This window comes from Lutra lutra, chromosome 10 (assembly GCF_902655055.1).
Source record: "Lutra lutra chromosome 10, mLutLut1.2, whole genome shotgun sequence".
Taxonomy (NCBI): domain Eukaryota; kingdom Metazoa; phylum Chordata; class Mammalia; order Carnivora; family Mustelidae; genus Lutra; species Lutra lutra.
The window spans coordinates 66478073-66491644 of NC_062287.1; the positions used below are offsets into that span (position 1 = coordinate 66478073).

A 13572-nucleotide genomic window follows, 5' to 3' on the forward strand; every position below is an offset into this window, starting at 1 on the left:
GCTGGGGTGTCCTTCAAACCCACCCTGAGGAAGACCTCTTGGGATTGGAAGCTTTTGGAGGGACGGAGGATTGGGTAACAGGCTCCAGGAAAGATGGTTCTATTCTGAGGGTCACTGGCATCCTGAGGGTGGGCCCAGAGGGGGGACTTGGAGCCCTACCTGCATAAGCCATGTGTTATGGGTTCAATTGTGTTCCCCCAAAAGCTCAGAAGTTGTCACTGCTCAGTACCTCAGAACATGACCTTGTTTAGAAACAGAGTCTTTACAGAGGTAATCCAGTTAAAATGAGGTCACAACAGTGGGCCCTACTCCAGGATAACCCATGTCCGTATAAAAACAGGACATGTGGCCAGTGAGGCAGACACACACAGAGGGAAGGAGACATGAAGACGCAGGAGGCACATGGCCAGCTGCGGCGGAGGAGCGGCCGAGGCTACCAGAAGCCAGGAGAGCGACCACAACCAGATCCTCTCAGAAGGAACCAACTCCGCCCGTGCCTTGACTTTGGACTCTCAGCCTCCAAAACCAGGACAGAATGAACTTACGTTGTGGCAGCCACCCAGTCTGTGGCCCTTTGATATGACAGTCCCAGGAAACAAATACACCGTGACTCATGGAAGGAGCCACAGGCTGGGGGCGTCTGCAGGCGAGGGCCATTGCTGGGGGTCTGAGCAGGGGCCTGCTCTGAGAGGTGAGGGAGGAGACCCTAGGGGAGGACAGAGCAGTCTGAAGTCTGAAGCCCCCCAGCGGGTGCTCTGGGGGCCAGCAGGTGGCGCCGCTCTCTCCAGGAATGCTTTCTCCAGAGGCCCCGAGGGCTGCGGTAGAGGCAGAGGGAAGCCGGAAGGTCGCGGTGCCCTTCTTGCCGCCCTAGGCCTAATGGAGAAGGCTGGGGGTTTGCTCAAGCTCCCACTACTGGCAGGGGCTTCGAGTCTCCTTTCTCGAGGATGAGAGGCAGGAAGAGCGAAGAGCGACACGAACTCCGATGTTCCGAGGACCCAGGCAGACACCTGCGTGAGCCCCAAGTGACCGCAGAAACCCTCTTCTTAATCAATAGTGTTTTATTGTCAGTTATAAATATTCTCCATCTGTCCCCTATTTACAGTTGCAAAATAGTTTATGACACTATACCATCACCCAGCATTCGGCACCTTTCTAGAAACTCCATGAAAATCGCATAGGAAATAAAAAGCTCTTTTGGCGGGGTGGGGGGTGGGGAATCCCACAAACCTGGCTCCCCCCACCCCCCGACTCCAAACCACCGACGCGGACAGCAGGCAGCAGGTGCTACACAGTAGCAAAGGGACGGGCGCAGGTGGCTCCCGGCGGGGTCAGGACGCCAGGCTCCTCAGGACATTGGTGATGCTCCAGTGCTGGCCGGAGCACCTCTGCAGCACCAGCTGGAAGCCGAACTCCGAGTCACTGTTCTCCTGCAGCTCCAGACAGCGCTTGGACTTGCGGTTCTGGATGGGGCCTCCCTAAAGGCCAGGACGGAGAGGGCCATCAGAGAGGAGAGGGGTAACGTGGGGAGATCTGGGGCACCTCGAGCCCGGAGGCAAGCCGGGGGAGGCCTAGAATTATCAGTGCACCCCGAGGCCCGGAAGCAGAGAGGCTCCGAGGGCTAGGGGGGCCAGCATCCCCATGCAGACTCAGGCTCCCTCCTCCCTCAGCTCCCACAGCTTTCAGGCGGCCACACCAACCTCCTTGCTTTACATCGGGGTTCCTGATATTGAGCAAGCAAGCTGTGTCCTATGTTGGGGGGTCCTTCTGCAAGCTTCCGCGGCAGGCCAAGCCCCAGGCATGTTTCAAGGCTCAGCTCCGGCTCCCTCTCCTCCAGAAGCCGTCTCACCTCCCACCACCCCCCCACCCACACCTCCCCTCCTCCAGTCCACCCAGCCGGCCAGGTGCTCTTCACCCTGTGCTTTCTCCAGCTCGGCGCTACTGACTCGTGGTGGAATTACTTGTTTCCTTGTCTCTCCCCGATCTACACTGAGAGTTCTAGGTCTTATCAGTTTCTGTGCCCTCAACATCCAGCAAAAAGCCTCGTACCTAATAGGTGGTCAGTAAATGTTGGTTGTCACGATCCACAGAGGGGAGAGGGGATGGGTCACAGGACAGGAGAGCGGTGTCAGCTGTTTCAGTCTGGAGGGGCCCTGAGCAGGCCTGGCAGTGGGGAGAGGGAGGCCCCTGCCCCTTACGACCACAGCCCACCCCCAGCGACATCCCAAGCCTGCCCCAGTGAACAGCATGCTCGGAGAGAGGGAGACAGCAAACTTCTACTGTAAGGGGGCATGTCCCCAGTCTCCCACTATCCCTGTGGTGCCAAATGACACGTGCCAAGAGAATAGTAAGACTCACTTTTCACAGTGACCTAAGAAGCTGGCAGTATGTACCGCGGCTGGACACACACAGCCCTGAGACCCCACACTGCCATGCTCGGGCGTGTATCTAGCAGAAATCCGGGCACCAAAGACAAGCACCTGAGTGCTTCCGAAACCTGATTGGAAAAAGCTCCCACCTGGAAGCAAACCCAGGCGTCCATCAGCAGTAGAATAGATCAATGACCTGTGGTATTCACGCACTGGAACGCTGTACAGCATCAGAAATATATAGACCAGAGTTCCGGTCAAGGTGACTCAGCCTAACAGATGCACCAGCACTGGAGGCCAGGCGGAGAACGCACAGAGAATTCCCCATATATGCACCAGCCAGACAGGCAACGCAGGACCAGTGTTAGAGCCAGGATGGGGGTGATCTCTGCAGAGGAGGGACTGGGAAAATGATTGACAGTAGCCAAAGAAGGGGTTCTGGGGTGCTGGTGGTACACCCCCTTCCTGACCTGGAACACAGGTGTTTGCTTTGCTTTAAATCATTGAGTCAAACATTTACATTTGTACATGTTTTTGTATGTATGTGTGTTATTTTCCAATTAAAAAAATTTGAAAAAATGTAGCTCCCTCGGAAGGGACTCTGAACAGTGGGTGAGGGAGGCAGGTAGTGAGAAGCTGGGCAGCAAAGGCGAGCAGAAGTGTGTCTGTGTGTATTCAAGGGAAGAAAGCAGCTCTCTCCTTGCTGTGCCCCAAGGCCAGCTGTGACTCACTGCACCCAAGAGCAGACAGAAAACAGCAAAGGGGAAACCCAAAGAGCAAGCCCATCTGGGGACCCTGAGCTCAGCCTGAGAGACAGCCACAGGTGGAGGCGCTGCGGGGGCGGAGGAACGAGTGGCCCTCCGACCAGGGCTCGGAAAGGACCCTGGAGTCCCCAGGTGGAAGACACTCCGAAGGCAGCCCCTCCTGCTCTCATAGGCTCCCTGAAGGACCTCTACTTCGGCCCGGGGCCTCCCAGAATGACGCATGCAGCCCTCCTGAACCAGCGTTTTCTTTCCCGAGCTGCTCTGCCCAGGAGCGTTGTCCTCTCACTGAACTTAAATCCTTGTCTTGAGGGCATCCAGCAAGGGACCCCAGATCATCCCCTGGGGTTCCCAACTTAGGTCTGCTCCTACTTCTCTACCCTTTCCCTCCCAATAGGGGAAGGTGAGGCCCATGTTCCCCGAGTTCTACATTTTTCTAGGTTAACTGGACCCAGTTCCGTGCGGAACAGTTTTGTATGATTTTCCATCCCAGCTGCCCTCCTTTGGACCAACTCCAGTTATTCTGTGTCACTCAGAACTGACTGCCAAGTGGAAGCCACCACCTCGTTTCCACTGGACAAAAGGCTCCTCCAACACAGCCAACTAATTGGCACTTTTGGTGGCCACACCATGCTCCTGGGATGACGATGGCATGACAGTGCCAAGCTGTCCCCTTGGAAGCTGTGGGTCCCCATTCCATCCCACAAAAGCTGGACCTCTGGACCTAGAGGCATCCCTTGCGACATTGCTCCAAGTGAGGCCAGCCCCTCACGCTGCTGGGCCCAGGTTTCTATGGTGTCCATTTTTGTGGCCTGAGCGCGTTTACTGCCCACACCTGGGTTGGGCCACATCACCACTGCTTCCTTGGCACATGTGTGGCTGCCCCCCCCACCCCACTGACCTCCCTGCCCACTGGTGGTGTGCCCCAGCCCATGCTGCTAGGAGTGGAGCGGAGGCAGGCCGTGGGTGAGACCAACCCGGTTCTCTGATTCACAATGCCTGCTGGCTCTCCTGGAGGGGAGATGGGAAGGGCAGGTCAGCAGATGGCCGTGGGCCATGGGCCATGGGGGAGCTGCTCCACTGGTTCCACGGTGTCGAGGACCAGACGATCATTTATGTCCTGATTACCAAGGACGAGCAGAAGGAGTCATGGGAAACCATTTCTTCAGCTCTAAAACAACAAATGGATGTGAGGCTGCTCACGGTTCAGATGGGGAGGTCTGGAAAAAGTGCACGACAGGCAGGACGGGGGCCAGACCAAGAGCTCACTCACTCTGCTCAGGCCCGACTTCTCAGTGTTTCCTCAGGGGCCAGGATGGGCTTTGCTTGCCAGGGGCTGGGATGCTTCGGCCACCCCCGGATCACTGAACTCTGAGAAACCTGTCCAAAACAGAGAAGGCCATGGCCTCTCCTCTCCTGCCACCACTCATGCACATTCTATGCCTTCCACAGTGCACCTTGCCAAGCCTGAGAGGGAGGGAGGTCTCTGAGAAGGAAAGTGTTCCTTCCAAGACCCAACTATGACATTTCCCAGGTCCCATCCTGGCCCTCAGGGCCCTGGAGACAGGAAGCACAGTGACTCTGGGGCAGAAACAGCCTGTGTGGCCTCTAGGCAGGATGTGGAAGAAACAGAGTGAGGCCAAGAGCTGTGAAGGAAGTGGGGCCTCAGTGAGACTGTCTGGGCCTGTCAGGGAGGGTGAGGTATGGGGTCAAGGCCAGCTCCCTCCCTAGAGGCTCCAAGAGGAGAATCTTCTAGAGCAGAAAAGGAAGGCCTGCTTGGAGGCCTCCTTGTGGTACCCTGGAATGTGTCTTGGGAACATGTCTGGGCTATGGGAAGGGGAGGCAGGCAACTTTGGGTGCTGGAGCGAGCCTGGCCACTTCCAGCCTCCCTCCTGTTTTCCTTCTCGGACCTCAGCTTGTCTCACTCAATCAACTCTGGGCTCTCACCCACTCTCAGGGCACATGCCCTTCACCACAATGGCAAAGGAGCCTTGCTTTCCTCCATTGGATCTCTTCTTGGTGAGCTCAGCACCCTCAAGAGAGGCCTACTACTGTTACTCTCCGCAGCTCTGCCCGCAGGCTGTGTGTGGAGATGGAACTAATAAGGGTCAGTGCCTATTTCCCAGGTACCTCGTGCCGGATCAGATGCTCTCCAGGCCCAATATCACGTGGTCCTCAAGGAACTCGGATGGGTACAGATGGCAATCATCCCCACTTCACAGGATTGGAGACAGTGGCTCCGAAACGTTGGGACACAGGCCCAGGGTCACATGGTCTGGAAGTGGTAGAGGCTGGGAGCCCCATTCACCGTTCCGGCGTGCTGGGCATGCCACACCATTCCTCCCACCCCAGGCCTGTCTCAAAGCAGCGGTCTCCACTGAGAGCTGCAAGAGCCTCGGTGCCTGGGGCAGAGGAAGGTCATATTGCCCAGCTTCAGCCTCTGGGGAGCCAGTTTGGGCTAGTTCCTTCGAGGGCTCTCTGCAGACACATGAGCCATCCATCCATCTGAGATTTAATGAGAGCCTACTGCGTGCCAGGAACAGTTCCAGGTCATGGAGATACATGAGTGACTAAGCAGGAAAAGATCTTTGTCTTCACGGAGATGATATTCCAGGAAGGGAAGCAAAGAGTCAATTCTCTGGCATGTTAGAAAGCAATGACGCCATACACAAAAATGTAGGGCAGTGCTCTGGGCTGAATGTGAGTCCTTGAAATTCCTGTGTTGAAGCTCTTATCCCCAGTGTGATGATATATGGAGGTGGGGCCTTTGGGACATCTTTTGGCCATGGGGGTGGAGTCCTCATGAACTAGATTAGCACCCTTATAAGAAGAGACACAAGAGAGATGATGTTTTCCTTTGCTGTGTGAGGATGGGTAAAAAGGTGCACACACCTGCAGACCAGGCAAAGGGGTCTCAGTAGACACTGCCACCTTGATCTTGGACGCCCCAGGCTTCAGAGCTGCGAGGAATAAATGTTGGTTGTTTAAGCCTCTCGGGTCTATGGTCTTCGTGTTCTAGTAGCCTGAATGGCCTCAGACAACCCGGGAAGGGAGCTGGGGAGCGGCGGTGAACAGGCAGCCGCCGAGACAGCCGTCAGAGTGATCCTCGCTGGGAAGGCACGAAGGAGAGGACAGTCCCTGTGCCCCAGAGCAAGGTTCCCACAGCTGCAGAGGCCTGGGGAATTCAGCAAATGGCACAGAGGCTGGGGAGCAGCTCAGATGTGGGAAGGGAGCAAGAGATGAGGCCTGAGAGGTCCTCGAGGGAGGGGCAGGTTGTGTGGGGACTCACAGCCACTGAATGGATTTTGACTCTGAATATGGTGACAAGGGCCAGCCACTGCCAGTCGGACTGACATGTTCAGTGGTCCACTCTGGCCGCTGTGTGGAGCGGAGAGCATTGAGCATTGGAAGAAGGAAGGAAGCAGGGAGGCTGTGTGCGGGCTCTGGTCCTCATAGCTGGGGCCCTGCCCGCAGCCCCTGGGCCAGCCCCCGGCTCTGAGGGGCCGGCCCTGCCCTCCAACGATGGCACTGTCCCTTGGTTTACCAGTCCAGTCAACTAAATTATTTGTGTAATACATACAACTACAGGATGCGGAAACACACAATACTTTTAATTAAAGAATTTAAATAAGGGCAATTAAACCTGGCAGGAGAGATGCTCCAGCACACAGAGATCTTAATTGGAATGGAAACCAAATTAAATATGGAAACAGCATTAAAAAAATCAAAAGCTGAATGTATAGAATTAAGGAGACTAATAATTCCTAGAGGTGGGTTCCCAGTCCCCAGCCTAGTTCCTTCTCCTTCTGGGCCTCTGTGGAGTAGTCCCTAGGAAGGGCTTGAGAAGCGTGTGGGTAGAAGCAAAAACGCAGGACTCTGCTCCTGGTCTTGCCTCTGGATTTGCGTTTTGCCACGGAGCCCTGACGATGTGCACAGCAGGGCTGGGGGAGCTGCGTCCAGAACCCCTTCGGCGGAGGCACCTGGGAGCTGACCCCAGATCCCGCAGACATGCATCTCTTCTCTGTCTTAGTTTCCCCAACCATGTGCCTGTGGCAGCTAGAGGTTTCTGAACTAGACCCGTTCCTCCTGGGGTACAGGCTGGGTACAGATTAGACAGAGTCCCTGGAGGGCTTATTTACTGTGGATCACTTCTGGGTCTGCCATGGGGCCCGGAAAGGGGCCTCTTTAAGTTTCCAGGTGCTGCTGCTGCTGGCGATGCTGGTTGGGGGACCCCAAACCAGCCGTCACCCTCTCTCCGGGAAGGATGAGGCCTGGCTTGTCGCTTGCGCTAGGGACCTGAGGAGGAGCGGCTAGAGCACCTGGGCTGAGCGCTCAGGCCGGTCTCCTGTTTCCCTGCAAGGTGTTCAGAGGAGGTTGTGTGGACGGACGCCCGTATTCCGCAGTCTTCCCTGCTTATCTCAGAGCTACTGGGCCACTAGCCTTTCTAATGAATTTTCCACAGGCAAGTGGCCCGTGGGTCTTTGGCTTTAAGCATGGCGGGCGTGGGAGTTTCCAGGTTAAGTAGTTAATGATTAGTAATCAGACTTCAAAGCGTGGGTGGGACATTAGCCCTAGTTTCAGAAACTCTAAGATGAAGTCTTTTTGTAGAGGAAAGTGGTCTTTCTGTATTATGAATGGTCAACACTATATTTATTCAGTAAGTGCTTTGGCATTTATTTTTCTTAAAGGAGACTCACCAGTGCGTGAGTGAGACTCTGCCTGCGATTTGCTGGGAAGGTTCATTGGACCGAAGTTGGGGTAATGGCAATGTCAAGTGCCAAAAAAAAAAAAAAAAAAAGGTGAAGGGGGTTACGGAGATAGCAGTGTGGCTGGAGGGAGCTTGCCGAGGAGGCAGGAATCCAACCAGTTCGCACTCACAGGTGACAGACTTGGCAGGGAGACTCTAGCCCCAAGTGCCCACTGTAGCTATCCATTGGTTTCTAGATTCTAGAGGCAAGACAAAGGCACCATGGGATGGTGGTTTTGAGCACGGATCCCAGAGGCAGAATTCCTAGATTTGGCCTTGGACAAATGACTTAATCTCTCCGTGCCTCAGTTTCCTCATCTGTAAAATGAGGATAATCAAAGTCCCCACTAGCATTGTCGTGGGGAGTTATGTCCTATTTATAAAGCAGTTACAATACTATGTGGCACCTAGCAAGCATCATATAAATGTTTGATAATAAATTTAAAAATCTTACTCAGCTCTGAATAGCGGGGACCTGAGCCATCATACCTGCTCCTGGCTCCTGATCTCTGTGGCATGAGCAGGAGGAAGGGGGGGGGGAGTGTGCTGACTGCCATAAACTGAAAATCACAAACTTCTAGGGCCCACGCAAGGCTCTGACAGTCCTTCAAAACCGGACAGTTCCACATTTGCCCCTCCATATGACATGGAAATGAAAAGGTGTTTTATTCCAGAGCCATAATGAAATACCCGATTATAGTCTTTTCTTTTCAGTACAAAAGGTTCTCGAAGTCGGACTTCTTGACAGCGACTGGGGACCAGAGCAGGAGAAAAGTCAAGGACTCCTCCTCCTTGCGTGTTGGGAAATTCTTTGGCAGAATTAGCCATGCTCCCTGGGAAATGTGTTCTGCAACTAGGTTCTTTTTTGAGTGGGTTACTCGTCTTGCATCAAATTATCAAATTAGACCCCACAAATGAGAGCCAATCATCATGGACACGGAGGGTTGGCTCTGCACTCAGCTCTCTTCCAGGCAGTGTCCTCATACTCTTGAAAATTTCTTCTCTCTTGGCATTAACAGACATCTCTGTTGTTATCCTTGATGTTTCCCATTTGGAAAATGCATAAATACTTCACAGAGAATGAGGCGAGCACAGGGGCTCAGGTGTGGGGACAGCTAATGATGGGAACACTGATCTATGTGCACTTGGACTCCCAGAGGAGCCCTCCTGCCATTGCCACCAAAGAACCCAAAAGCCAGAAGGTGTGACGGTGCACTCCAGTCTGGGAGCAGCATGAAATACAGTCTGAATATCCTGACGTTTCATGAAAGCCCCGTTTTAAAAAATATTTACACCAATTTGTACTCCAGTCTGCACGGTATGCATACATTTCCACCTCCCTACTTCAAATCTGAGGTTAGAGATAGAAGTACATTTTCACCCTACAATTTTGAGTGCCCCACTTAACACATGCCCATTTTGCAGTTGGGATATACCACCCCCTGAAAGTGTTCTTTGCCGGAACAAGGGATTTCTCCAACTAAACAGGGGCCTCTGACTATTAGGTTGAAATGCCCTTTTTCAGTGTGCACACATGTGTGCAAGGAGAGAAATCACTGGTAAAATTCTGTCCATCTTGAGGTTTCTCACAGACCTGCCTTGAGACCTGGTACACAGGAGGCCTCTGGTTAATATTTGTGGATTTTTTGAAAAAAGAAAGAAATCCTTCATTCGATTAATAGCACGTTGGGGGGCTCCTCTGTCTCAGCTCTCCATCAGGTGCTGGAGACCCTAGACACGTAAGACAGCCTGGCCCTCTGGTGTCGTGGTTGATGGAAGAGAAGGACGTGGAAATAATGGAAAAACAATTACAGAGAGTAGGGTGAAGGTAGCCCTCATACAAGGAGTTTGGCTCATTCTCGAACTTGTACAGTATTTGCAAGTCCCCACTCAGAGCCAATAGGACTAGACTGCTTTCCAGTGCGTAGGGCAGCCCTTCAGCTGTTAGAAGGCAGAGCTGAGATGTTTCTGGTCTTCCGGGTCCAACAGTCTGCATTTCTTCAACCATGCATTTAGGTAGGCAGGTAGAATTTAAGGAGGTTGGACCTTAGAAGACACCCATTGTAACAGCCCTCCTATGGCAAGAGTCCCGTTACGAGCATCTTGAGGAGAAGGCTCCAGCATTTGCTTCACCATTCAAAGGAATGGTAGTGGGGGCAGGGTGCATCTCATTACCATGGAGAGGCAGTCTGTTCTGTTGCTTGGCAGGTGTCCTACCACAAAGTTCTCTGCTTACTCCCTCTCCTTCCATGGGTGCCAGCTCACTGACTAAAGGCCTCTTTCACTAACTCTTCATCACCAAATCTCAGAATCCCCCAAATCTCAGCATGTGGGATACTCTCAGAAGACTGAAAGCCTCCATAATTTATAAGTATCAGTTTAGAACATTCTTTATACCAGGAGGAATCACAAGCTAGAGGAATTGCAGAAGGCAATAAAAACAACTCCTGGTGGTCTTGAAATTCTATCATGTGTTGATATGGGAAATGTTAGCCGTCTAGGCACAGGTGTGTGCCTTGAGAGGGATGATGCTGGCTGCCCACCGACTGTTCTGCAAACCCAGAGCCTAGGGTGGTCCTGGATGCATAATCCCCCCCTTACAACTCCCTTCATTTCATCCATCACTACTTCCGACCGCAGCAATGTCTCAAAGTCCCCCCAAGAGCTATCTGACTCCATGACCCCATGACAACCAAGTCTGCTCCATCTCTCACGGGAATGATGGGACAGTCTCCTAACTCGTTTCCCTGTCGCTTTTATCTCAGTCCATCCTACTCTCTGGTATCAGAGGGATTCAGACCCCCTCGTGGCAAGCCATGGCTTAAGATATCCCCTGGTTCCTCCCTTTGCTTTTAAGGTGAAGTTCAATTGGTTGGCATGGGTTTCAACAATCATCATTCTCTGCACCCAGAATGACTCTTATGTCTGATCTCTCTCATGTTCCTTTGGAAATTCCAAGTTCTGCCTGCACCAACGTTGGATTTCTGTTCCTCAAACATGCTCTGTTTTTTCTTGCCTTTGCCCAGGCTGAGCCTCGGCATGGGATGTTCTCCCTTTTTACACCTGAGAACTGTCCTACAACTTTCAAGAACCGGATCAAAGAAGCCTTGAATGTGAAACCATCCTGGAGCCCATCAAGCCGGGGTCCCAGCACACCCCACCTCCCTCATTTCTGGTCTCATCTTCTATTCGGTTGCGTGTTTATCTGCTCAGGAGCTCCTCCAGGGCAGAGGCCGTGTCTGCCTCCTATCTGCATCCCTCCTGCCCAACCCCCGTGCTCAATGAATGTTTGATGAATGACTGAAGGAAAGAATGTTCATCATCAGAAAATGGCTCATCAAAGCCCCGTGCATCAGCATTGCCAAGAGATGTTTTCATCAAGTGTGGTTGCTCAGTGTCAGTATCTCACGCTGTCCTGATTCATCCTGAGCATCGGAAATTCAGAAGAGCTTGCAGGGGATAGAAGAAAGGCATTTTATTTGTTAAACAGAAAATCAGGGTATGAGATGGAACGCTAAGATATGCAAATGCCTGTCTTCTTTGTGGGAGAACCTGGGAGAAATGCACTAGATTATTTTGAAATTAATTCAGTCTGAATGTCTGTGGAGTTTAAATGCAGCCCTCAGGAGAGTAAATAATGCAGAATGTGAAACCAGAAAAGAGATTTGAGATGCACCAGCAAAAGCGTCTTTCAGCCCAACTTCTGCACCCGATCATTCTACTTGGTAGGATCTCTATGTAATTTGCAAAGATTAAAACCTGTTGCAAGAGAATTAGCCCAAGCACATGATTTAATCACGTAAGAGGCTTCCAGCCTCTGCTGGCCTTGTCAACAGTAGTTCCTAACCTGTGAGGGCTTGCGGACAGATTCCAAATTGCTTGACAAATATCAGTTATTTTGCCTTAAACAAAAATTTCACATACATTAATCTTTAAATATCAAGCGAGAGTGGCTGCTCTGGGTTTGCAAATTAGGGATTTAAAAATGTGATTTCCAAAGAGTTCTTCTTGGGAGGAGGATCAAAGATGGGACTGCCAAAGCACCCTGGGAGTTTAACTCGATATATGTGTAAGTGGCTGAAAACTGCCCAGGCTCCAGGATTCCATATCCAAAACACTGCCCGCTTTGCTGGTCACCGTGACCTTTCAAGTAGGAGTCACGTGAGGCTGCCTGTTCAAGGCCACGCACTGAGATGAGGAAAGGAAAGGGCTGGATTTGGGGGTGTCTTTGCCTTGAGGATGCCTCTTTTAGGAATATGTCCCTTTGTTTGCCCCAGTCAGGGATGGACAGAGGAGCTGATGGCCAGCCAGAACCACCGAGGCCTCTGGAGAGGGAGAGGAGTCACCTCAGCCTGAGCCTTGGGGCATGTCTGTCTGGGAGGGTTAGAAAAAAGGCCTACGTGCCCATGCGTGGAGCTGGGCTGTGAAGCAGCCTGGGTTCAGGCGGAGCCAGCCTATTTGAACTCGAGCTCCATCTCTCGGGCTGCGTGACCTCGGGCAGGCGAACTTTATCTTCTTTCACGGTCTTGGATATGGAACTGCTCGGCTTACTAACACCGCCCTTCCCAAGGCTGAGGCTCTCCCGAGCTCTGTTTCCCGGGTGATTCTGGAGTTCCTCCAAGGAATGAGGCTTTGCAAAGGGGCCAGGGAGCTCACTCCAGTTCCAGAGCACGCACACCCAAGTGACACAGGATCCGCAGAGCATCAGGTGCCTGGCTGGCCCCCTGGGGCTATTCCAGAAGCCTTGAGCTCCTTCTCCTTCTCCCTGCCAGTTGAAGTGGCATTTGCTTGTCCATTAGAGGCCTCCCAGCCACACCTGTCAAGCTGCCCAGTCCATACCACCAGAAGCTGGGCTCCCTGGGGCAGCCTCAGACCTTGCCCCAAGAGGAGATCTTGGTGGTTGGGCAGGGACCTAAGGACCCTGGGGTCACTCACAGAGAAGAGGGGAGGAGGGAATGGCTAAATGTTCAAACTGCATTTTAGCCTCCTGCTAGCTTTCTTCCTGCCTCTCCCCCAACCCCCTTCTACAATCTCCCCCTTCCCATTCGACTCCACAGTCTCTGACACAGGGGCATTCCAAAGCCCGCACCTAAATAGGCCAGTCCCCTGCTCTCCATTTTCACTCCCATAAGCTCCAGGCCCAAGGTGTCCATGACCTGGCCCAGCTGCTCTTCCAGGCTCATCTGCTGCTACCCTGCCCCCACCCCCGGGCCCTGAGGTCCCGGCCACACATGGCTCTCCACAGCTCCCTGAACACAGCTGGGGTTTGAGGCTCCACAGTTTTTGTGCATGCTGTTCCCTCTCCCTGGAACACCGTTCTCTACTTTCATATGGCGCAAGCTCCTACACACTCTTCAAGGTGAAATACCGTCTCTTCTGGAAGGCCCTCAGCCCTGCTCCAGCTCCTCAACCACCACCTTCCTGCGCCATTTCCTTTCTAGTTCCCAGGGGCGCAGCAGGCCTGGCTGAAGGCAGCAGAGAGTGGCCTGACGTACGCCCAGCACAGAGCCTCCGGATGGGATGATCTCCCTCTCACCTTGGCAAAGTCAGTCCCACTCACCTTCCCGGGGGCCCATGGGTCCCTTTTTCTCTGATGCCTCCAGGCTGCAGGCCTCTATCTTTCATATGTGGCCTCTAGCCTGAGCTGGGAAAGGACAGCCACTTCGCCACAGAGCGAGCACCCAGCCTGCGTCCCTGA

The 13572-nt window shown here is 53.1% G+C and overlaps 1 protein-coding gene across 1 annotated transcript in view; it reads right to left on the reverse strand.

Moving 5' to 3' along the window:
• Positions 1-1040: 1040 nt before the first annotated feature.
• Positions 1041-13572, reverse strand: part of GALNT18 (polypeptide N-acetylgalactosaminyltransferase 18) — a 350227-nt gene continuing 337695 nt past the window's right edge. The window contains exon 11 of the mRNA XM_047691422.1: positions 1041-1475. Coding sequence (XP_047547378.1) covers positions 1329-1475 — 147 coding nt within the window. The 3' untranslated portion in view covers positions 1041-1328. The remainder of the gene's footprint in view (positions 1476-13572) is intronic.